The sequence below is a fragment of the Equus asinus genome, chromosome 6 (assembly GCF_041296235.1).
Source record: "Equus asinus isolate D_3611 breed Donkey chromosome 6, EquAss-T2T_v2, whole genome shotgun sequence".
Classification (NCBI taxonomy): Eukaryota; Metazoa; Chordata; class Mammalia; order Perissodactyla; family Equidae; genus Equus; species Equus asinus.
Window position 1 is genome coordinate 40,845,725 of NC_091795.1, and position 25,005 is coordinate 40,870,729.

At 50.6% G+C, this 25,005-nt stretch overlaps 1 protein-coding gene across 2 annotated transcripts; it reads left to right on the forward strand.

Moving 5' to 3' along the window:
• The first annotated feature begins 3,305 nt into the window (after nt 1-3,305).
• On the forward strand, nt 3,306-6,199 carry EGR4 (early growth response 4). 2 transcript variants are annotated; one of them, XM_044772670.2, is made up of 2 exons: nt 3,306-3,770; nt 4,200-6,193. In XM_044772670.2, exons 1-2 carry the CDS (start codon nt 3,635-3,637, stop codon nt 5,513-5,515), a joined length of 1,452 nt encoding a protein of 483 aa, XP_044628605.1. In that variant the 5' UTR covers nt 3,306-3,634; the 3' UTR covers nt 5,516-6,193. The 2 variants fall into 2 exon arrangements, with proteins under 2 accessions (XP_044628605.1, XP_014692117.1); XM_014836631.3 differs by having other exon boundaries at nt 3,395-3,770; nt 4,197-6,199.
• Nucleotides 6,200-25,005: the final 18,806 nt, after the last annotated feature.

Here is a 25,005-nt window from a genome sequence, read left to right on the forward strand (position 1 = left end):
CCCCTAGCTTTTCCCATGGAAATCAGAAATTTCTTCTCACCCTCCCCAAGGCCACACACACATACACCACCCCCACCACAAATGTCCACACTGGCTCCAAGGACCTGTATGCACTCCTTCTCAGCACATGTTCCTACCCATGGCAGTCGCTCCAGGGAATTCTTGCAGGGATGGACCCAGCCAGCTGGAGTTTGCACATCATATCCTATTTGACAAGGTGGAGGGAGATCCTCCATCTAAAGCTGTCCTGGAGTGAATCCTTTTGTAAAATGAACGCTCTTTTCCTAAATTACCTTGTGGAGTAGGCTAGCCTGGGCTTGATGCTCAGTCCCACCACTGAATAGAAGTGTGGCCTCGAGCAAGTCATTTAACCTTTTCGAGTCTGTTTCCTCACTTGTGAAATGGGTCTCCAATTCCTTACTTCACAGAGCTTTTGTGATGATTAAATGACATTTGTAAAGTGCTCGATGTATGTGATTTCCCTTTGTGTAAACGTGTCTTTTTATATTTGCAGTGTGAATTAAAGTGGAGCTCATAGATCTAAGCTCCTCTCTCTTCCATCCCCTCCCAAAGACCTTTACTCTAGCTAGACCCAGAATCTCTCTTTAAGCTGTCAAAATTTGGGGGTAAGAGAGGCTGAGGTGGGAAGGGCTACAAAATGCCCATTTTCCTTTCACATTCCCTCCTCCTCTTCCTCCTCCTCCTCCTCCTCCTCAAGGAACCAAATGCAGATGCAATTGCCCTCCAGAGGTAGCCTTCCCACGTGTGAGTATGTGTCTGTGCATCCACTGAAGGTGAATGGCGCAAAGATGGGGATGTGGGCCAGTCCCCCTCAGAACACAAGCTATGTTCCCTGTCTCCTTTCCCACTCACTCCTCTTCCCCCAGCTCTGCCCTCCAACAAGAGGAAGTTGGGTGACTTGGATCCTCGTCTTAACACAGACCTAGCCCAACAGCCCTTGGCAGAGAGCAGCAAAGGTCCGGGAACTTGCCAAAGAAGTAGGGGAATTATCCATGACTCAGAAGGAGGAGGAATGCTGTGGCAGAGGGAAGAACAGCAGAAGGGACGGGGGACCTGGGGCTGGCCAATCTGGCCCGACGGGGCAACCTGGGGAGCCCTGGACACCTGCCTAGCCAAACCCCTCTGCTCCCCCTCCCTCCCAGGCAGCAAGATGACAGAATGGATTTGAGACATGTGTGCCCTGCATGTCTGGTGTGGGCTCACCTGGTCTTGGCCATGCATTTGGATTAGAATCAAACCCAGGTCTGAAATAGAGTGTAAGGGAAATAGTGCTCTGTTGTGTCTAATCCTTACAGACATGTGCATTGCCTACACGCAAACATACATGCTGCTAACAGAGAACTATATCTATGGCATGTATTAGGACATGCTGCACGTGCATGACTCTGAAAACCTCTGTATGATTTCCAGACACGAGGAGAAGGTAGATGCAAGTGTGTTAGTGTGTGTTTTGCAGGTGTTCATGTTTGACACATTCTGTGGACACATTTGTAGGATCGTTATAGGGTGAAAGGTGGGGCAGCTAAGGATGGAGATGGGTCTCAGGGTCCTGCTAGAATAAAAACCAAAATATACTTTCTGGCCCATAGTAGGTACTTAAGGAATGAATACTGAATGAATGAATATTGAATGAATGAATCCTTGGATAATGGACATAGGGTGAAAGGCCCGAGAATTTGGTGGGGTTTGGGCATTCTTGGCACTATCTCTTGAAAAGGAGCGTAGCAGTAGGCAAGGGAGGTTGGGAGACACACTGCCAGTCATGCTGTTGCCCGTCACACCTGAATGGCTTTCTTCTCATTCTCAGGAAAGTAGAGAAGGAAGAGAGAACCCCAGCCCTGCTGCCCTCTTCACCTGCCAGCACTCAGAGTCCCCAAAATTGATGCTCTTCCAAAAGAAAAACATGCTATCCCATGTATTTATTTAATCTTCTAATTTGTTTCCGGAAAGGAGTTAAGTGAGCTATGACACAAAAGAAAATGAAAAATTTTAAAAGAGGATGAAAAAGTAAGACAGAGGGAAAAACACAGCAGAAGAGAGATGAAATCAGGAGAGTAGGCAGGCTTCTTTCCTAAAGAAGTCCAATTATTCCAGGTACTTATTCCAGGAAAACATATCCTGCGGATTCTCTGTGTGCTGCTGGGAACGACATCCCTAGAGTAAAAGCCATCTATATGAAGGCAGAAAAAAAGTCTACAGAAGCATCTCACACCCTGTGGATGAGGGAAGAGGGAACAGGAATTGGCCGTACTTCTCTGGACGACAATTTGTCAGTTGTCTATCCAAATTTTACATATTCTTTGACTCAGAATTACACTCACTGGAATTTATCTCACACACATGTTCATATCTATATTGTCAAGGACATTACAACAATGTTGGTAAAAGCTAAAGGTTGGAAAGTTCCTATATGCTCATGGATAGAGGACAAATTGAGCTCCCTTACAGTGGAGTACTATACAGCCTTAAAAAAGAATGACCAACTTCTTTACGTTTGGACATGGAGCAATCTCTCAGCTACAATAAGTGGGAGAAAACTATATTGCAGGACAGTGTGTATGCTTGCATATGCATTTTTTTCTGAAAGAATACACAAAACCCTAGATGTGGCTACCTCAAGAAGTAGGTGGGTAAGGAAAAGAGGGACTTTTACTTTTCAATCTGGAACATGCCCTTTGGTACGGATTGACTTTTTCTCTCACCATTAGCAAGTATTCTGGTCCTTTTTAATTTAAATAAGTTATTTTTCCTAGAAAAAAAAAAGAAAACCATTAAGAAAATGAAAACACACAAGTGTGAGCAAATAGCGAATAAAGGCAATATATCTCTGGCTTACTGAGTGTTCCTGTGCCAAGAACTTCGAATGCTCTAACCCAAGTGCTCTTTATAGCAAATTTATGAAGTAGATATACAATAATCTCCATTTCACAGGTGAGGAAACGGATGCTCAGGGAGATTAAATGACACAGCTACTAAGTGGCAGACAGAGGATTCGAACCACAAAGTGTGGAATCCTAAAACCCACGTGGGCTTTCCTCGCCGACCTCCGGCCGCTGCCTCCAGGTGGGAAGCGCACTTACTGGACGTCCGGCCCCACGCGGCGCAGCGCCCCAGCCTGGCGCACCCGCGGCCCCGGCGCGCACGGGGCTCCACGCTCGGGGAGCGCGCGCGCACGTAGCGGCGCGGCCCCGGCGGCGGCGGCGACGTCACAGCCCGAGCTTTCCTTTTCGGGAGTCCCCGGCACACATCCTGTGTCCATGTTTGGGCATTTACGTCACGGCGGCAGTGCCGGGGCCTCCCGAAATGGCAGTGGCCCGGGGAGTCGGAAGCCCTGAGCCAGCGCCGCCACTGCTATATAAGTGGGGGGGGCCGCGGGTTGGGGGAGCCCGGCTGCGCTTTGGAGAGGCGAGGAACCGCCGCCCGAGCCTAGTCCCAGCGAGCAAGGGCTTCTCGGCCCCCCGAACCCGTTTCCCAGAGGTGAGCGCCTGGAGCCAGGAGCCCGGACGCCTGGTTCTACGAGGCGCGGGGCGCGCAGCAGCCGGCCTCCCCGCTACCTGCGCGTCCCCAAGCCCAGCGGGCGAGGCCCCCGGCGCCCCGCAGCCGCTACCGCGCCATGCTCCACCTTAGCGAGTTTTCCAGCCCCGACGCGCTCCTGGTCAAGTCCACCGAGGGGTGTTGCTCCGAACCCAGCGCTGAACTGCCCCGGCTTCCCGCCAGGGACGCGCCCGCGGCCGCCGGCTACCCCGGAGGTAAGGAGCGCGGCAGGGGGTGCTCAGACGGCTGCGCAGCGCGGGGGCGCACGGTGCCTGAGAACATGCAGGGATTGGGACGCTGGAGCTGTGGGGGTAGGGGCGGTAGCAGGCTCGGGGGTCCTACGGCCGGTAGGAGCCTCGGAGGTCCTGGAGTGCGCACTCCCATTCCCACCCCCACCAGGCCACCAGCGCCTCCGCAGGAACCTGTGCTTGTATCAAGGCGTCCTTATGCCTGTGCACGTGTGTTTTGCGTGTGCATGTTTGTGTGTGCGTCTTGGGGCCTATGTCGGCTCGGGCTGGATCAGAATGTGCAAAAGGCACTTCGTATGTATCAGTGCGCACCAGGGGCTTCTTGGGCAGGGGCTGCGGTCTCCGCGGCGCGCCCTTCTATGTACCCGGAGCTGATTCCTGCTCCCTCCTCAGCAGGCGACTTCTTGAGCTGGGCTTTGAGCAGCTGCGGCGCCGGGGGGGACTTAACCGACTCCTGCTTCCTGGAGGGGCCTGCGCCCACGCCCCCTCCCGGCCTCAGCTACAGCGGTAGCTTCTTCATCCAGGCAGTACCCGAACACCCGCACGACCCAGAGGCACTCTTCAACCTCATGTCGGGCATCCTAGGCCTGGCGCCTTTCCCGGGTCCTGAGGCGGCAGCATCCCGGTCTCCGTTGGACGCCTCATTTCCCACAGGCCCCGACGCCTTGCTGCCGGGTCCGCCAGACCTTTACTCCCCGGATCTGGGCGCTGCCGCCTTCCCAGAGGCGTTCTGGGAGGCCTCGCCGTCGGCAGGTGCCCCCTCACAGTGCCTCTATGAGCCTCAACTCTCCCCACCCGACGTCAAGCCAGGCCTCCGGGCTCCTCCGGCCTCTCCAGCGCTGGACACTGCCTCGGCCTTCAAAGGCCCCTACGCTCCCTGGGAGCTGCTCTCAGCTGGGGCCCCAGGGAGTTGTGGGTCACAGGGAGGCTTCCAGGCCGCCCCCGAGGCCCGTTTCCCCACGATGGGGGCCAAGATTGAAGACCTGCTGTCCATCAGCTGCCCCGCCGAGCTGCCGGCCGGCCCAGCCAACAGACTCTACCCCACGGGGGCCTACGACACTTTCCCGCTGGCCCCGGGTGACTTAGGAGAGGGGGCCGAGGGCCTCCCGGCGCTCCTGACCCCTCCTAGTGGGGAGGGAGGGAGCAGCGGCGACGGCGGAGAGTTTCTGGCCAGTACGCAACCTCAGCTTTCCCCGTTGGGCCTCCGCAGCGCCGCAGCGGACTTCCCGAAACCTCTGGTGGCGGACATCCCCGGGAGCAGTGGCGTGCCTGAACCTCCGGGGCCGCCGCCGCCGGCCCCGTTCCCCCCAGCCAAGGCGCGGCGCAAGGGGCGCCGGGGCGGCAAGTGCAGCGCACGTTGCTTCTGCCCGCGGCCGCACGCCAAGGCCTTTGCTTGCCCGGTGGAAAGCTGTGTGCGCAGCTTTGCGCGCTCCGACGAGCTCAACCGCCACCTGCGCATCCACACAGGCCACAAGCCCTTTCAGTGCCGCATCTGCCTCCGCAACTTCAGCCGCAGCGACCACCTTACCACACACGTGCGCACTCACACCGGCGAGAAGCCCTTTGCCTGCGACGTGTGCGGCCGCCGCTTCGCGCGCAGCGATGAGAAAAAACGGCACAGCAAGGTGCACCTCAAGCAGAAGGCGCGCGCCGAGGAGCGGCTCAAGGGCCTTGGCTTTTACTCGTTGGGCCTCTCCTTCGCCGCCCTGTGAAGGGAAAATACGTTTGTAGGTTGGGGCGCCGCCGCCTGGCGCTCACGAGAAGACGTGGCCCATCCCGCGTTTCCGCTCCTCTTCCCACCTCTTTCCCGCACGCCCCGGGGCGGGCCTCTGGTCCTGCTTCCAGTTCCTTCGAAGAGCCCGCTGCGCACGCCTCGTTCAGCACCAGCTCCGTGGACAGCTCCCGCGGTCCGGGCTCCCGAAGCCGCGCTCTGGGGGAAGTCCTCTCAGGCCGCCCCCTGAGTAGGCACTTCCTTGGGACTCAAGGCAGTCTTTTGTAACTGGCACTCGCCCCACGCCCTCCCCTAGACCCCCCAGAGACAGGCTGGGGCAGCGCGGAGCCGGTCTCGCGCGGGATTTTGTACAGCAATGTCGTTTCCAGCAGCCATTGGTTGTAACGTTTTGCTTTGGGGTTATTTCCTTTTTGTTGTTGTTAATTTTTGTAAAGCAGACGCTACTCTCAAGCAGTTGACAAAACTGGTTATTTTTGCAATTAAAATTATTGTGCTAAAAGCTTACTGAATCTGCCATCCAAGCTCCTGACCCTTCCCCCCAACCACGCCGTCAGGAGAATATATGCCAGAAGAGAAAGGAGATCCTCACGCTCATGGAGTCATCACATACCTACTGTCGGGTACTGTGGCACAGAGTAGGCATTCAATAAATATGTACTGAATCAACGAATGAATTTAATCACAGCTGACCTAAGGGCTCAAGGTGTTTTCTGGAACTTGAGAGTGGTTGAGGGGCTTAGGTGTTAATCATTGTGCATATATTATCCTCCTTAATTCTCACAGTCCTGGGGATAGCAGGCATATACTATATTTCAAAGATGAGGAAGCAAAGAGGTAACTCGCTGGGTAACCCAGCTAGGAGCAGACAGGGTCAAACAGATCTGTCTGGCTCCAAAGCCAGTGCTTTTTTCCCACCCCTAGAGTGGCGACACCTCAGCGTAATATCACTGTTTGGAAAGGCTTCCTACTCAGAGGTAAAATAGGTTCAGCAACTAGAGGGAGCCCCAGGCAATAGTGACAGCAGCAGAAGACTGCAGCATTTCAGTGCTGTTCCTCAACACCCAGAGTATTGGGTGTCACAGAGGCTCCAGCTGGTGCCTTTGCATCTGTCTGAGAATCACATGCTGTCAGGGCCAAAAGGGACTCAGCATTCAGTTAGACCATTGATGGGCAGACCCAACCCAGCAAGGAGAGGGTGCTTGCCAGAGGCTCACAGTCACCTTAGTTGCTCTTCCCACAAAGGATCTTCACCAGGAAGCAGCAGCCCACTTACCATCCTGCCATGCACCTGCCACAGCCCCTTCTCCCTAGCTCTCCTTCCAGGTGAAACCCTTCATGTCTTTGGGGGCAGGGGGGTTGGAGCTAGGAGGGTAGTGAGGAAAGTATGATCCTGTGAGTGGGGAATAGGTGAAACTTGGCCCCTCTTTACTCCCTGAGCTCCCAACCCCAAAGCTTTTACACTCTATCTGGCCACCTTGGGCAGACTTGGACCACTAAAAGCCTCTATGCACCCCATTTCTCCTCCCCAACAACTCCTCTCTGTTAAGGAAAGGATAGGGCCCCTCTGGGGGCTTCATTCTTTTCTCTTCTGAGCTGAGCTGTTCTGAAATTAGGAGAGCCTTACAGTCGTATGATGCCAGATCAACCTAGCTTCTGATCCTCTGGCTTCTTCATCCCTCCACTGTCAGATGTGCTCATCCTCCACCCCTGCAGTCTCATTGACCAAAGACAAAACTGTCAAGTCAAAGAATTCCACCCATTTCTCTCCCCAGGTATTAAGTGCTATCCTGCTGGCTGAGTATCTTGTACCTAATAAGCTAATTTGTGGTAAAGGATTCCCTATTACCTCTTCTAGGAGAGTTAACATTTTTAAAGAGTAGCCAGCAGAGGGCAGTGTTTAACCCTACAGAGAGGCTCAAGTGATGGACTGTCAGGCACTCTGATAGGGAAGAGGTAGATTCAAGGAGACATAAGCCAATGATGACTCTCATTATCTTAGTATTAAGCAATCACACCTTTCGCTTACACGCGTGGACCACCTGACTTCACTTTCCACACACAGTTGGGTAAGGAAGAGCATAAAGGACCAGATTTCAAGCAACTGGTCCCAAACCACACAACCTGAACAAAGGAAGAAGGCTGACCAGCTGTGGGTGGGTGGCATCGAACCACCACCTCTCCTTGCCCCCTTCACCAGCATTCCATCAAGTGCTACCGGCTCTATCGTGCCCCATCTTGTCCTCATGCCCACCAAATCCTAATATCACTGATGAGAAAACTGAACCCCAAAGAGGTGACTTAATAGTGGTGCTGGCACCAGAGCCCAGCCCAGTTCTGGAACTCCCAGCTGGGAAGTCCCTCCTATTAGTCCAAAGGGAAACTGCTCCATTTACCGCGGCTTGCCTTAGGGATTCTGAGGGAAGAGAATGTTAGACCAGAGATGGAAAGAATTAAAATCAAACCATCAGAAAATCAACCCAAACCCAGGACCCAAACCTAATCAGGGCCTAGCAGAGAGCTCATTTTCCTTACTTGCTCCGCTTTTTCATCTTGTCCTCAAAATGTGGGTGTCTTCCCAGACTTAGTTCTGAGCTCTCCCTCCTTCTCTATTTCAGCACTCTCCTTTGAGAGCACATTCATTCCCAGGCTTTCAGCTATCACTGCTACACGGGTGGCTTCTAAGTCAGCCGGCCCTGGTCTCTACCCTAGCTGCAGCCCCATGGTTCTGACTAATGAACATCTCCTTACGGTTATCCCACCACCACTTTGAAAACAAGCTGCCTAACATCAAATCCTCCTTCCATATACCCAATTTCTGCTAACAGCAGCCATCATTTGTTTGGTTCCCTAGACTAGAATAATCACAGTTCTGTGGGATTCACCTTTGACCCCTCCTTCCCCCACATCCAGGCTGTCATTCAGACCTTTGGATCTTTTTCTTTTTTAAAGATTGGCACCTGAGCTAATGACTGTTGCCAATCTTTTTGGGTTTTTTTTAGTGCTTTTTTTCTCCCCAAATCCCCCCAGTACATAGTTGTATATATTTTTTAGTTGTGGGTCCTTCTAGTTGTGGCATGTGGGATGCTGCCCCAACATGGCCTAATGAGCGGCGCCATGTCCGCACCCAGGATCCAAACCGGCAAAACCCTGGGCAGCCGATGCCGAGCGCACAAACAACCACTCAGCCACGGGGCCGGCTCCAGACCTGTTGGATCTTATTGAAGTTCTTCAAGGTCTTAACTATTGTTATTCATGGCACACTGTTTCTTTTTATGTATTGTAATTTTTGGCTTGTGAGCTTATCTTCAGTGGGGATTTACCTGGGCAGTAATACTCTGTGGCCTGGGGTGAGGGTATGTTTATCTTGAGCAGTTTTGTGTTTGCTTCTGCCAGGCATTCCAGGAGTATCAACTGATGGAGACCTATCTTTATGTTAATTTCTTGGCCTGGGGTTCCTGTACCACGCAGATGTTGTGAGATCAAACTCTAACTCAAGTAGTTATAAATTCTCAGAGGCAGCTCCTCCTACTCCAACCAGGGCCTGGGTCAGCACAGTCAAGCCATATGCCTCCCTCCCCATACCCCCTGGGGTTAGTCACAGCGCGTCTCATGCTTACATCTCTTGGTCTCAGTTCCCTTATTTTAGTCCATGTAGTTTTTCTTTCCTTTCTTGCAAGCTCAGCTAAGCATTTCAGGTGTCTGTTATATTTTGTGAATCATTCCATGTATTCTGTAGCAAGAGGGTCTTTGGTTTGTCTATTCAACAATATTGCTGAAAACTGAAGCCAGAAGATGTTGATTCCTCTATTAAATATGTCTCACATTTATCCTCTCTGTGCCTATTTCCAGCACCTCAGTCCATGCCAACCCCCTCCACAGACATGCACACCATGGCTATGACAATCACGTAGAATCACATCATAACATGTAGTTGGAAGGAGCTTATAAGAACATCTTGTCTGACCCCTCATTGTATAGAGGAGGAAACTGGCCCAGGAGGTTTGGGGATTTTCTTAAGGGCACACAGATGATGAGGGACTGAAGTGGGACTTGAACCTGGGCTTCCAGTTCCAAGACCAGTGCATATCCATATAGCCACTCATTGCACAAGTATTACTGAGTGCCTGCCATATGTTGGGCCGGTAGTTCCCAACCTTTTACCTTTCCAGTGCACCTGAGGAATTCAACATGTATATCAGTAACAAAGGCTCACTCAAGTCCTGATTCTCACCCTGGAGAGGCAGGGAAGAGGAATAAAAATCTTGATGAGGTGGGATATAGGTGAGAGTTTGACAAAGCAACCCAGAATGTCTGCCCTTTCCTCCCCCTACACTCTAAGCCCTGTGCCCTGTTTGAGACAAGCCTGCACTCTACCAAACCACTCCCCATGGCCCCTTTACCTCCATTCTTTCTCCTTCCATTCCATATATTGCACAGCACTACTGATGGAATTTCCCTAAAATGTTCTTCGCAGTGTTTTACCCCAAACTGAACATAGCTTCCACCTTCCTACAAAAAGTACATTGCAGTTAAAGCCCTCCATCTGTGATCCAAATTCATCTCCCACCCTCCTCTGTCATCCCTCCCTTTGCTCTGTCCTCTCCCCTCTCCCCATGTATTATCCAAATCCTCCCTCCCTTGAACTCCCCTAAGGGCAGAGGCCTTATCTGATCCACATGTGTGGCGCCATATCACCAACCCTACTGCCCAGCACACTGAACTGTTTAATTATTGTGTTGGCCTAAGAAAAGGCCTAAAGGCCTAAAAGGAGAAAAGAAAAGAGAAGGGGAAGAGGAAGGAAGGAAGGTAGTTGGAGAACATGAAGCTGGGAAAGGGTCAGGAGGGAGAGATGAGAAGACGCAGGCCTGAGGCCCTGATCCAAGCCATGGGACCCCATGACTGGGGCCATGCTTCTGGCTGGTCTGTGCCTGTCCAGTTCTCGCTGAGCCCATGATTGTCTGCCTCAGCTCTGGGCACCCAGATGTATCTGTCACTTAACATTCTCTCTTTTGGTTTCTCTGGCCCACGTGGAGTGGGATTCAGTTTAACATTTTTAGAACTGTGGTTCCCATAACAACCAAGCAGGAAGTGTTGTCTGTGAAATGTAGCATGGGCACACATGCGTACACACATACATATATGCACATGTGCACACAAATACACGCACACCCTGATACGCACATATTCACTCACACATGCACACACTCATACATGCACACGTGCACACCCACATATACACACATGCATTCACACATGTATGCACTCACAAACACACACATGCACAAATGCATATGCAGATTATACACCTGTAGGCACATGCATGCATATACACATGCACAGAAGCACACCTGTACATACACAAGCATGCCCCAAATCGTTTTAGAATATTCACAGGAAGCAAAGAGTGACGACAGATAAAGATTGCTACAACAAAGGTAGAACCAAGACAACATATGGATATTTTTGGCTGTCTGCAAAAGCAGGTGGATTTAGGGAATCTGCATTTTGGCAGAAGAGGCTCAGTGGGCTTTAACACAGCAAAGGGGTGGCAGGAGGGCACTGTGTTTAGGCACAGACTTTGGAGTTCAGGGACTTGAGTTCAAATCCTGACTATGCCATTTGTTGAGCTCTGAACTTTAGTTTCCCTATCTGTAAAGTGGGGATAATAATAACTCAATAGGTTTATTGGGATGATTGAATGATATGCATAAAAATTATTTGTATGATGCTTGGTACTTGGTTAATAGGAGCTGTTATCATTTACATCTTAGGAGAAGTGATTTATCATTTGCTCAATCTAAGAAGACTTTCTGGAGGAGGAAAGAAATTTAGGAGCTAGGGGAAGGAAGAGAAGATGTGGCGAGGAGGCAGTTTGACCTGACTGTCCACTGTTCAGTATTAGTTCTTATTAAATTTGCCTCTCCCCAAAAGCCACCTGACAAATCTACATGTTATCCTTCCTGATACTAAATGCCCAGTACCTCTGCCCTAGCAGGAGTAGGATGGGGTCAAGGAATGTCCCCCTCAGCCTCATTTTTTGGAGAACCCTGGGGCTACCCTGTATTTCTACTCTGCTGCAGCCAGACTGCCCCTCATGGCCTTGGTGCTTAAGCCTGCCCAAGCCCATCTCTGTGCCTTTGCCCAAGTACTACCCCTTGCCTGAAATTCCATCTCTCCTTTACCTAATCCCAAGCCAGCTCAGCCCCAGGCTTGGGAGGCAACACGGTCTGATTTCTCAGGCCCAGTTGCAGCCCTGTGGACTTCCTCCACATCTAGGACAGCCAGACTGTTCCTGCTTCAACAGCTGGATAGGCTTTAAACCCTGCTCCCCCCCCCCCCACCCCGCGCCTCCCCCCTCCCTTGCTCAAATCCTGAGGAGCTGGGCTTCTCTCCTAAGCAAGTTCAAGGTGGGGGAGAGGGTGGAAAGGAACCAGGGCCAGAGGCCACTGCCCCTTTCCTCCTCTAGGTCCGGGATGGGATTTGTGACAGGGACACGTGCTTCTGGATGGCACCCTCAAGGACAAGATTGGGTCCCAGTACATCACAGAACCTGGCTGCAGCCACTCCCAGCTCCCCTGGTTCCCTAGGGATGCCCAAAGGGGACTGACTGAAGCAGTCTCCAAGGAGACCACGCATCCGACCTGAGGTCACCAAGTGCCAAGGGGCGCAGCCCAGGAGGCCGCTTAGGGACCGTGGCGCATATCCCACGAGTAGTGCAGCTTGCCTGCCCTCTTCCTGACCCACAGAACCGCCCACCCCAGGATTAGCCTCGTGTGGGAGCAGGCCCAAGCCCGAGTGGTAGGGAAGGGTTAGGAGGGAGTGGTTCGGATTAAAGGTGGGCAACAGAGGCCACAACCGGAGGTGCCCGGGGCAGAGAGAGTGCACTAGGCGGTGCCAGAAGCCGGGAAGACAGGCACTAGGAGGAACGCGGCCCGAGCGGTCCCTGCACCCCGAGGGCGGCGCTGCGGACCCCTCCCCCATCGAAGCCACCTTCAGCGGAAAGCGTGGGGTCCCGGCGCAGCCGCTTCTGGCTGCATCTGCCGCTCCCCAGCTCGCAGGAGAGCCCGCCCCAGAGGAGGGGCCGGCTCCGCCCCACCTCCTTGCTGCCTCCCTCCCCCTTCCCTTCCTTTCCTCCGGCCGCGCGCCCCCTCCTCCCTCCTCCTCCTCCATCCTTCCCCCACCCAGTTTGTGGGCCCCTCCCGCTGCGACTGGCTGGGAAGCTCGGCCGCCCCCGCCCCGAGAGGGAGGCGGGGGCGCCAGCCGCGGCGGCCACCCAAGGCTGCGGAGGGGAACGAGATCCGAGGCCCCGAGGCGGCCCTGCATCTGGACCGGGCACGCGGGGGCTGCCTCTGCACCCCCAGCCGAGGGCCGCGGGGCCTGGCCTCGCCGCGGGGTGGAGGAGGTAAGGGCGAGTCGCGGGCGCGCTAGGGGACCGCTCCTGGAGAGAGAAGGCGGGGAGGACCCCAGCCGCTGCCTCCTCCTCCTCTTCCTTCTCCCCCTCAGCTCCCTGGAGGCCCGCGAGGCTGCCCGACCGGGAGGGATTCTGGGCAAGGCCAGGCCAGAGGCAAGGAAGGGGTTAATTTAAGGAATCAAAATCAGAACGGTTTGAGACCAGGCTTCCCATCCCCCCTCTCACCAGTCACTCCCCGAGCCAGCGCGGGTGAAGGGGTGGGCTCCAGACCCCAGTGGGACTCTGGACCTTGGAGAGCAGAGACCAAGAGGAGGGAGAAGGGGGAGCGCCCTCAAACCCCAGCCCTCTCCACCTGCTTCTGAAATGGGGTGGGGGAGGGGCTTGGTGTTGAGGCCTGGCTGGGCACCTGTGTGGGTGTCTGTGGGTGGGAGGGTTTGGGTGTCTGTGTGCGTGCCAGTGTGCACGTGTGATAGTGTAGATGGTCTGGAGGTGTGCATATGTGTGCATGCATGTTTCTGTCTCCGTATCTCAGTGCCTCACCGGTGACTGTGTGCGCCCCACTGCATTGCTTTGCATGTGAGTGTGTGAAACGGTGCCTGTGTGCACTTGCTATGGTTTGCCTGTGAGTAGGAGTGGGGCCTGTTCTCTCCTTAGGTCCAGTCTGCAGTGAGGGGCCCAGATGGTTTTCTGGGTGTGGGATCCAGGTGCTGGAGTGGGGTGTGTGACCTTGGGAGGTGTGTGCATGTTTGCAGGCGCCTGAGAGTAAGGGAGAGCTTAGAACAGAAAAGGCAGTGTCAGGGCTGCCAGGAAGCAGAGGACTGGACACTCTGACCCCTGTAGGTCTTCACCAGGCTGGAGTGACTACTCTGGGAGGTACACATGTTTGGCCTATAGCCCCAGGTGTGGCAAGCCAGAGCCCCTTCCTGGGGGATTCAGAAGGATATTGAGAGTCATGGGGCATTCCTTTATTCCCCAGCTTCAGGGACACTTCCAGGTGTCTCCTCATCCTTAGAATACCTCCTACACCTGCTGGCAGATGGCTCCTGAAAGCACTGAGCTTAGAGCTTCATTTCTTTGGCCTGTAAAGCCATCTATTAAAATTCAAATCTTCCTCCCCCATTTCTGTAATTACCACCTTCTCTGCTCCTTTCCTGCATGTGGATTTTATATGGAAAGAGGGAGAAAGAGTTCTTGGGCCCAGAAGGCCGAGTGGGTGGGAGAGGAGATGCCAGGGGCATGGTGGAGAGTTGGGGGCAGGGGGAATGACCATCAAAAACCAAACTCTGCTAACTTCTCAATTTTGCCTGACCTGAATTTGAGAGAGAGAGACAGAGAGAGGGGGTTTGGTGACATCCACAGACTTGTTTCTAGATTTAGGGATGCCTAGCTTGTTTTCGTTTTTGGAATATTTGTAGCTATAAGGGGATGATGGTTGTCGAAAGGTAATTGTCATCCTGCCTTTGAATTCCCTGGACTTTCTTACCTCTCTAGTAGCCCACCACACTCTTCATTCATTCATTCATTCAACAAATATTTACTGAGTGCTACTATGGGCCATGGGTTTTGAAGTCAGTCAGGTAGTACTGGGTTCAGATCCTAGCTTGTCACTGTTTCAGTTATTCATTGGTATATAACTAACCACCCTAGAATTTAGGGGCTTAAACAACAATGATTTATTATTGCTTATGTTCTGTGGGTTGGCCATGACTGGCTGTGGGCTCACTTGGCACCTGTGAGCTGCGTTCTGGTGAGAGACTGGCTGGAAAGGTATATCAAGAATGGCCCTTCATCCTCCAGGGTCTGTCTACGCGGGGCATCTAATCATTCAGTATTTTAGCTCAAATTTTTTTACATAGCAGCTGGATCCCAAGAGGAAGTATTCCAAGAGGATAAGCCCTAAGGTACAACTGCTTATCAAACCTCTGCCTGCAGCAGGCTTGCTAATGTCCCATTGGCCAAAGCAAGTCGCATGGCCAAGCTCTGAGTCAATGTGGGAGGGGGCCACCTACGGGCAGGAATACTGGGAGGCATGCTCATTGGGGGCCACCAAAGCAACAGTCTGTTACAGTCACTTACTGTCCTTGGGCAAGTGATTTGGCCACCCTGAGTCTCAATTTCTTCATTCTAAAATAGAGACGATACTACCTACTTGGCAGCGCTGTCATGAGGACTAAATGAGAAGCATGGTATCTGACCAGAATAATTAGGTAAATGTTCACTGTTTTGATTATTAGACTGCAAGCACCTTGAGGGCACGACTGTCCTATTCATCTTTGTGTCCCCAGTGCCTGGCATGGGCCTTGTGTTTGACATCGTTTTATTGACTGGATAAAATAGAGTGAAGCAGAGAAGCCCTAAGCTTTGGAGCTCTGCTAGAGTGACAGTGTCAAGAAGACACAGGAAGTTCTTACCTCCCAGCGAATGACTAGTAGAGCCAGGGAAGCACTTGTTAATCAAGGTGATTCTTGGGTTGACTTGATTGTAACCAGATTTATCCAGTTCTGTGACAATGAGTAGGGGAATCACTTTGGTTATATGAGATCAATCAGTTCATGTATTATTCAGTGGGATTCCTCTAAGAATACACTGATGTCTACTGTGTGTGAGGAGAGTGTGAGGATGAGTCGGTTGCATTGTCCCTGCCCTCCAATGTATCTGTGGGGCGGGATCTGATGTGCAAACAGGTCCATGACCATGCAGCGTGTGATACCTGTTACCATATGTGAAGAGGAATGATCCATGCTCTGATGTGATTTGAGCTAGAGGAGGGGGTCAAGGAAGTCTCCATGGAACGGGCAGCATGTGAGCTAGGCCTGCAGAATTCACTGATTGGATAGGGGAGTCCCAGGAAGAGGGACCAGCAGGAGCCAAGACTTGAGGATGTGACAGCACTTCCCAGTAAACTAAGCCCCACAGGGCTCACTAAGGATGCACGGGGGAAGCAGAGGCAAAAGCTAGGGCTGGCAAGGCCGAGTGGTGGTCAGATCCAAGCCAGCCCTGAGGGCAGGCAAAACAGGATGGACTTTACCTCTCAAAAAATGGTCTGCCTTCAGAGATTTATTTTAGAAGAAGTGACATGGCTGGATCTGTATTTGCAGAAAACACGAGAATTCAAAGCTGAAGGAGTTAGAGACGCTAGTTCCAAACCGTATCGATGGTCCAGACAGAAGGGGATAATGAGTCTGGGGCAGGGGCTATAGGAAACAAGAAATAGATGGAGTCAGATGTTTACAAGATGGGATTGACAAAAATCAGTGATTGATAAGATCTGCAGGGGACTTTGAGAATTCAGAGATGTTCTGGGGGTTGCATCCAGAGTGCAGAGTGGATAATGAGGATGTTGGTTAGGATGGGAAACATGAGAGAGAAGCAGGTTTGCAGGTGAATGTTGTGGTATTGTGCGTTCACTATTAGCCATATTAAGCTCTGAGCCGCCTACATTAAAATATCATCCTCTTCATCCCCTCCCTCTCTACTCGCTGCTTCTGAGAAGCACTTTTAAAAAAAGAATTGCTATAAATTTCAGGTCTGAGGCATTGACTTATCCGTGCCTCGGGAGAGCGGAAGTGATGCTATAGATTAGAATTAGGTTGTCTCTGAGAAGCATTTAGATAGGTTCAGGTCTCTCTCATCTTAAAATTGCTTTGGCTTCTCCCATGCTGCCTCCTCCCCTTCACATTTGAGCTTCTTGTGTGCACTCACTGTCTCTACTCCCATCCTTACCTCACTTTCTCCTCCACCCCCATCAGCCAGGCTTATCGAAGCGGCCCTCTCTAGTCACCAGTGAACCCTGTCCACCTCTGCTCTGACTTGAGTTGTCAACTTCTTTTGTTATTTATACTACTGCCCTCCTTCCCGCCTTGACATCCCCTCCTCCCTAAGGTTCCCCCTCAGAATTCCCATTTCTTGTGCTAGTTTTTAGGAACTTCTTGCTTCTTCTCCCTCCCCCGGCTCTCTGAGGGTCTACCTTTTTCCCCTGCTCTCCTCTCTGCACCCTCTCTCTGGTCCTGCTCATCCACTTTTGTTTTTATGCTTAAGTTGTCAAAACTGTATATTCAAACTATGTACCAAATATCTCTACTTCCAAGGCCCACTGGAACCTCAAACTCATGGAATCTACACTCAGACTCATATCTCTCCCTAAAACTTTCCCTCCTTCATTTTCTCTCCTTGTTGAACCACCTGCTTGTCCACCTAGATGCTCAGAACCCAGACCCGGGCCTGGTCCTTGACCCCTTCCTTTTCTATCTGCCACAATGACTCTGTCCATGATTCCAAGCCTTCTCCACTCTTTCCTTAACTGCTCACATATCTGTCCTTCTCCCTATTTGCACTCCTTACCTTGGTTAACAATTTCCATTTCCTGTGTTCCAACAGCCTTCTTCCTGAGCTTGGCCTTATGTAGTCCATTCTCTAAACCGTACACCTGATTAAGTCCTTGCCATTCCTTCATTCCACAAACAGTGAGCACCTACCCCATGCCAGGCACTGTTGTAAGTGCTGGAGAAATAGCAGTGACTGAGACAATGTCTCTTTTTTCATGGAGCTTACATTTTGGTTCCCTGAAGGAGGCGTACCCTGTCTTACTTCCTTGCCTTTGTACATGCTGTTTCTGCTTCTCAGCATGCCTTTCTTCCCCTCCCCCAACCTCATAATTGCCATTCCTCACCTGACAACTTTACTTTGCTCTTCAAGAGTCAGCCTAGGGCTGGCCTGGTGGTGCAGCGGTTAAGTGCACACATTCTGCTTTGGCAGCCTGGGGTTCGCTGGTTTGGATCCCAGGTGCGGACATGGCACTGCTTGGCAAGCCATGCTGTGGTAGGCGTCCCACATATAAAGTAGAGGAAGACGGGCACGGATGTTAGCTCAGGGCCAGTCTTCCTCAGCAAAAAGAGGAGGATTGGCAGCAGTTAGCTCAGAGCTAATCTTCCTCTAGAAAAAAAAAAAGTCAGCCTAGATGCTATCACCTCTGGAGGTTCCCAACTCCTCCAATTCCTCAAGCTAAGTGTAGAATCCCGTGCCAGCCTCTTGCATAGCATTTATCTCGTGACTGTATCATCCATATATTTAGTCTGCCCCAGGAGATCACAAGCTGCCTGAAGGCAAGGATTGGATCTTGTTGGACTGTGTGTCCTCAGCATACCCAGCATCATACCTAGTGTAGTTCATGGCACAGAGCAGGTACTCAGTATGTACGTGGAATGAATTCATGTTTGAATAGAGCTCAGGAGAGAACTCTAGGCTAGAATTATAGATTTGCGAGAGTATTAGTTAGGACTTTTGACCACAAGTGACGGAAATCAAGCCCAAACTATTTTAAGAAAAAACAAAATATGTACCAATTGAAATAATTGGAGGATGGCGGATGAGTGGGTCTTAGGCATAACTGTATCCAGGTTCTCAAAAATGGGGTAGAACTCTTCTCCAGCTCTTGACTCAGCTTCACTCTGAGTATTGCCACATTTTTTTCTCCACCATGCATGGGCTTTCTCCATATGGTAGGTGAAGGTTGCACAAAGCCAGAGACAACTTCACCATCCTAGCATGTGATCCTACGTGGCCAGGAGGACACCTCAACCATTCATATAAATTCCCAGTGAAGGACTCTGTTGGTTTAACCTGAGGGATGTGCCCATCCCTGGGTCAATCATTGTGGCCAAGACGATGGTGGTACCATGACTGGTCAAGCCTGGGTCACGTGTCCACCCTGTCAGAACCACATGGAGTGGGGAGGGGCAGTTCACCAAAGAAAGGATGAGATGCTATTACCAGAAGGTGAAGAAGACTTGTTAAGCAGATAAAAATAATAATGTCCACTGCAGGAATTCTCCGTGACCACGTGGTAGTTGAGCCATGAACATGCAAGATTATCTGTGTTTCTGGGAGAGTCAACATGTGAGAATGTGACAGTAGATGGAAGCTAGAGAAGACATATATCTTGAGATGGTTGGTCTTGTTTGAGGAGATGAGACTTACACACCTAAAAAACATAAAACAAAAAAAAGATAATGCCTCTGATTCGTTCAGCCTGTAGACTCCTACCCACTGAACACCTTGAGCTGGACTTGAAAGAAGGCAGACTTGAGATAGGCATTTCAGATGGAGGAAGGAGCATTAACAGGTCCTGGGATGATGAGGGGGCAAGGCCAGGCTGAAAAAGGAGGCAGGTCTTAGGGCTGCAGAGGTTGCTGATTTGGGGAGACTAGAATGCAAAGGAAAATCTCCGATTGTTCTGTCACGGTGCTTATAGTACAGGATTATGATGGAATTTGAATAGATAACAGTCCTATTTTTCTCTTTCCTCTTCTCCCTCCTCCCTCAGCCTCCATCACCTTTTTGCCTGCATTCAGGCAAAGCTTCATGCTTGTGCTGAGTAAGTGTGTACATCTAGGCAAAAATATTCCTAAGAATGATTCATAGTCATTCCTCAGCTCCAGCAGATGGAGGGAAACTGGGGGGCGGGCTGGCCTTAGGTGAAGAGCCACCTGCACCCCAGAAGCCCCTTCCTTCCTCTACTTGGCATATCCACACACAGGCCTGCACCCCGAGACTTCTCCCTTACAGGGTTCCTGCAGGCAAAGGGTGCTTTGAACGTGCGTAGGGTGGGGAGGAAGAAGGCTGACCACTTCTGAGGCCCTGAGAGGTGCCCCCACAGGAGGGACCAGCACTTAGCTGGGATGGACAGGCCACACAGGTGCCCTGATATACATTACGGAATAACCCTGTTCCTGAAGAGCTGTGTGTGTGAACTGAATTCTATTTATATTATCCTTTGTCACTTTGCCAACCTCTTCAGTTTTATCTATAGTTATTAGTCTTTTCAGGTTTTTCTATTTCTTCTTGAGTCAATTTTGATAATTTATATTTTCCTAGAAAAGCATTCAGTTCATCCCGGTTTTCAAAAATTTGGGCCAAGAGTTGTACCTGGTAGCATTTTAGTAATTTAAAAAAAAAACCTTCCTGTGTCAGTGCTTATATCCCTTTTCTCACTCGTAGTGTTATGTATTTGTTTTCTTTCTTCCTTTTTTCTCTTTGAATAGATTTGCCAGAGGGCTGTTTATTTTGTTGGTCTTTTCAGAGAACCATCTTTTGAAGTTACCTCTCCAGGCTACTTTTTGCGTTGGTGGTGATGTGAGAACAGCGACTAAATATATATTTTTCACAAAAGAAATTTAAGTCCCTGTCTTATATATACTAAGGTATTTTTGGATGAAATAATATGATAACTCAGATTTGCTCAAAATTATTCAGTGGTGGGGTGGGAGAAGTGGGAAGCGAGGGAGCAGTGTGCAGGTGAAACACAGCTGGCCAGGAGTTGATCATGGTTGAAGCTGGATGATGGGTACTTAGGAGTTCATCATCATTTTCTCTTTATTTTTGAATATGTGTGAAAATAACAAAAAGTTGTTTGTGTGTTTTTTTAATCCTTGTCTCACCATGCATACCAAAAATTTCTAGATGGATTAAAACTCCAATGTATAAAAGGAGCCACACAGCCTGAAGTATTCACATGCTACCAAGTCATTGTCAGTTCATGGTATTATAGCTATTTGTTTAAAGCCCTTAATCAAAAATAAAATGTTCTGGACTTGTAAAAAAAAAGGATATCACAAAGTACTAAAGGAAACCTACATAACTGTTTATATAATCTCTGGGTAGGGATGAACTTCCTAAGCATGACAACAAAATCAGAAATCCTAAAGATCTTACTGAAGCAAACTGTAAAGCCTTCGGATATCAATAAAGACCCTAAACAAAAGTAAAAGCCAGTCAACACATTTGAGAAAAATAATTGTAGTATATAAATGACAAAGCATCAATATAATGAGAAGCTTTTGCAAATCAATAAGAAAATATGAATGTTCAGTGTAACAGTGTGCAAAGTAGTGCACGGGCAAGTCACCAAAGAGATACAGCTGACTGAAGAATGTGTGAAAAGATGTCCAGCCATAGTAATGAAAGAAATGCAAGTGAAACAGCCTGGCCACTTTTCACTTTCAAATTGGCAGGAGTGCAGTGAGGCCAGCGTGTGAAGCTGAGGAGTTTGGCTGCAGTTGATGGACGATGGGGAGCCATTGAAGGAGCATGAGCAGGAGTCATCTGTAGACAGAGGAACCTGCTGCCCTATGTAGGATGGAATGGAGCTGTGAGACTGAAGGCTGGGCAGCGGTCCAGGTGTGAGGAGGAGCACAAAACAGAAGACAGTTGGGTTGAAAGCATTCGAGGAAAAATCCGCAGGTCTCGGTGGTTAGCAGAGAGCGTGAAATCAAGATGGCCAGTGGTGTGGTATGACTGGGAGGACAGTGGCACCATTGAGGGAAACAGGGATGCTGGGGAATGGGCGAGGGGAAGTCCAAGGTTTGTTTTTTGACACTGTGGGTCGTTGTGTTAGACTGAGTCTCATTACTAGTGACTGGCGGCCCACTCAAACAATTTAAAGCCGCAAAAAGAATTTGCTGCTTCACACAATTGGCAAGCCCTGGGTGAAAGTTCCAGGCACATCTGGATCTGGATGCTCAAGGGATGTCATCAGGAGTCTTTTTCTTTGGGCCCAAAGAGAGGATGGAAATGGCCACAAGCAGCTTCAGGTTCACATTCCACCACCTGAGCACAGGTGCTGCAGTGGCTGAACTCATTCCTGAATGATCACTGCGACTGATGGACAGGCTGAGGTCACAGGCGCTCCCCTAGGGCTAGGGGGTGGGGTCAGCCCACCCAAACAACATTGATCCAGAGTGGGGGGAATGGTTCTCCAAGGGAAAATTGGGGTCCATCTACAAAGGGGGACTGGAGCTGAGCAGCAAAATCAATAGTTGTCCACTACATCTCCTTCTCACCTGTCCAAGGGCTACACAGATACCCCTTCTGGTATAATTTTTAAAAAATTTTCCCTGTTTATCATAATGCAACTATCCCTCACAAAACTTAAGACATACTTGTCCCATCTCCAGAAAGAGACGTTCCAAGTTCTCACCCACTTCCCACGCCCAGCCCCAACGCAAGATCTTGGCGATGGGCTGTTTGTCAGGTACTGAGCCAGCCCCTCATGGTCTTTCAGTTTATGGCCAGACTACAAAGATGGGGGAAAAATCGGATAGCTGAAAACACAAAACCCTCCCGGCTGAAGAGGGAAGATGAGGACAAACACTCGGTGCTCACAGGTCCATAGCATAGTCCACATGCTGGACCAGTGCGCGAGGACGAGGTTTCCTGGCCGCCAATGGGCCCCTCTGGTTCTGCAGTCTCAGAGAGCCTTTCTTGTTCTTCATGCCCTGAGGCCACATGCGAAAGGGGCATCAAGAGGGTCACCTACCATTCGTGCAGTTTTGGGGGGTGGGGAGCTTTGGGGGCTGAGTAATCCCCGGCCTTTGTTTTCCAGGTTTGCGTTTTTTTCTGGCAATACAATTTCCCTAATCACTCGGAGGCTTTCAGTCAATCTGCATTCGGTCATCCCCAGAGCTATTAACCAAACTAGAGACCTCGCTGAAAGTTATAATTCTTGAATCGAGTCCCTGTGGCGGTGTTGAGGGAGGAGGGAGGTTGTCTTAGCAACAGGCCTTGGTGCTCTGCCCATTGCAGGAGCCCATGGTGCTGTGGCCTCTAGCTGGGCCCCTGCCTCAGGGCAATGGGTGGGAGTTGGAGCTTGGCTGCCCCTTCCCACTCAAGCTGCATCCCAGTGGAACATCGGTGAAGCTAGAGGGCACAGCAGGAGGAGTCCAGAGCCTGTCGGGCCCCAGGTTTGCCTCCTTCTGTGTTTCCAGCCTGCCTGTCTTTGCTTGAGCTGACTTTAGCTAGAAGCAGAGAACTGGCTCTTAATTATCTTACTCTCAGCCATATTGGATTACTGGCCTCAGGCAGAAAGGGCCTCTCTGGGCAAAGTAGCATTTTCTTCCTCTCTGCTTTCAGATGGGCCCCTTTAGCCAGTGTCTCTCTTTTTTGTTGGACCTGAGGCCATGGGAAAGGCCATGCCCCAACATCTTGACCTTCTACAGGTCCCCTAAAGTTCCAGCCTTGTAGGAACATCATCTGAGCTCCAGAGGCTGCGGGAGAGTTTCATTAGCTGTTTCGCTGCTGTGCAGCAGGGTTCGCCAACTTCTGAGGGGGGGAAGTGTATCTTACACCTCTCCTTAGTTCCACTAAGTCCTTCTTAGCGTCTATTACTTGAAAAAAAAAATCCATTTCTGATTCTAATTTCTGGGTTAGGACTTTTTCCTGGTGCAGGTATCACCGACCCAACTCCAACTGGCTTAAGCAAGAAAGGGAATTGATCAGCTCACATAACTGAGCAGACCCGGATCTCAAATGGGGTCTGTGAGGAATCTTTACCCATTTTAATTCTGCTCTCTGTGTTGGCTTCATTCTTAGGTAGTTCCTCTCAAAGGAGACAAAGATGGCCCTAGCAGCTCTGGCCCTCCCTATCAGCGTAGAAAGCTGAGCACAAAGAGGAGGCATTCCCCCAGTAGTTCCAGAGAAGTCTTTGGGACATGACTCACTGACTCAATGAAAAAAGATTTATTGGCTCAACTTGGGTGATCTGTCCCATCTTGGGACTCTGATGGGCCAGGCCTATATCACATTCTTACCTCTGGAGCCAGACATGGACCATCAACCCTCCACCCCCACCCCTAGACCATGTGACTGAGAAGGTAGGAAAGATGGTTCCCCAAGGTCAAAGCAGGGTGCTGTTACCAGGAGATGACTGGGTGCTGGGCTGGCAAAGGAAAACAGACATCCACCCATACATCCATGTGGAAATGCCAGAAGGCAAATGGAACTCAAAAGCAGGTCAGGATGGAGAGGTAGAGCTGAGAGTCAATGGCTCAAAGGTGTGAGTGAACCTGTGGGAGTGAACCAAACTGCCTGTGGAGAAGACAGAGGCAAAGAGAGTGTGAAGGCAGACCTCCCATCAGGAGACTGGAAGATTAAGGCAGCAAGAAGAGGCGGTCAGAGAATCCAAACGGGGCAGCTTCATGGCAGCCTAAGAAAACGGAGAGGTCAGTAGTATCAGCCAAGGCACCAAGTGGGTGAAGACCCTTAATGACAACTGGATTGTCTGATTAGCAGGTGGTCTGTGACCTGGAGGAGGGCAGTGACAGCAGAGGGTGGTTGAAGCCCAATTAAATGCCAGTGAGGAATGGAGTAGAGATCCCACGAGGCAGGAGGGGGTGACTGGAAGCCAGAGATGAGGGGGGATAGGCAGGGGGGGTTGAGGGTGACCAGGGGTAGGATGCCAGGAAGGGTGGTGGCTTGTGCCAGAAGGGGCCTGGAGAGGACAAACATCGTGGCTCTGGGGGCAAAGGGCAAGGCAGGGGCACTGACCTAGTAAAGAAATCTGAGAAAAGGACCTAGGTGCCTGGAGTGGCAGGGATGGGAGGGTGTGGTCCAGAAGCAGGACCACAAACAGTGACACACACACAGGTATCATCAGGTGATGTGACATCTTGGTCACTGCAACATGGTACTAATAGCCAACCTGTCTGATGGGTGTGGTTTGCATGATATGGAATGAGCATCCTCTTTTAAGGATTTTACAGCCACGTACATATTGTACATTAATCTTAAGTGTACAGCTTGACTGTTTACATACGTATACACCTGTATAACCACCACTCATACCAAGATACAGACCATTTTCAGCATCACGTAAGCTTCCCTCTTGCCCCCTCCCAGTCCATATAGCCCCCAGGGACAAGCTCTGTTCTGATTTCTATCATCATCAATTCGGTCTGTTCTTGAACTCTAGCTATGGAATCCTGCAGTATGCATGCACTCTTTGGTCTGACTTCTTTCAGTGCAACATAATACCGAATGGATTCATCCATGTTGTTGCATGAACAAGTAGTTCCTTCTCTTAACGCTGGGTAATATTCCATTATGAATATACCATAATTTATCCATTCTACTGGTGATGGGCACTTAGGTTATGTCCAGGTTGGAACTATTATAAGTAAAACGAATGCCTTTTTTTTTCTTAAAGAATTCTCATTCATTCTCACTTTCGTACATGTAGAGGCCCTCGCAGAGGTACCAGAATGGCCAGCCCCCTCAGAGAAGTCAGG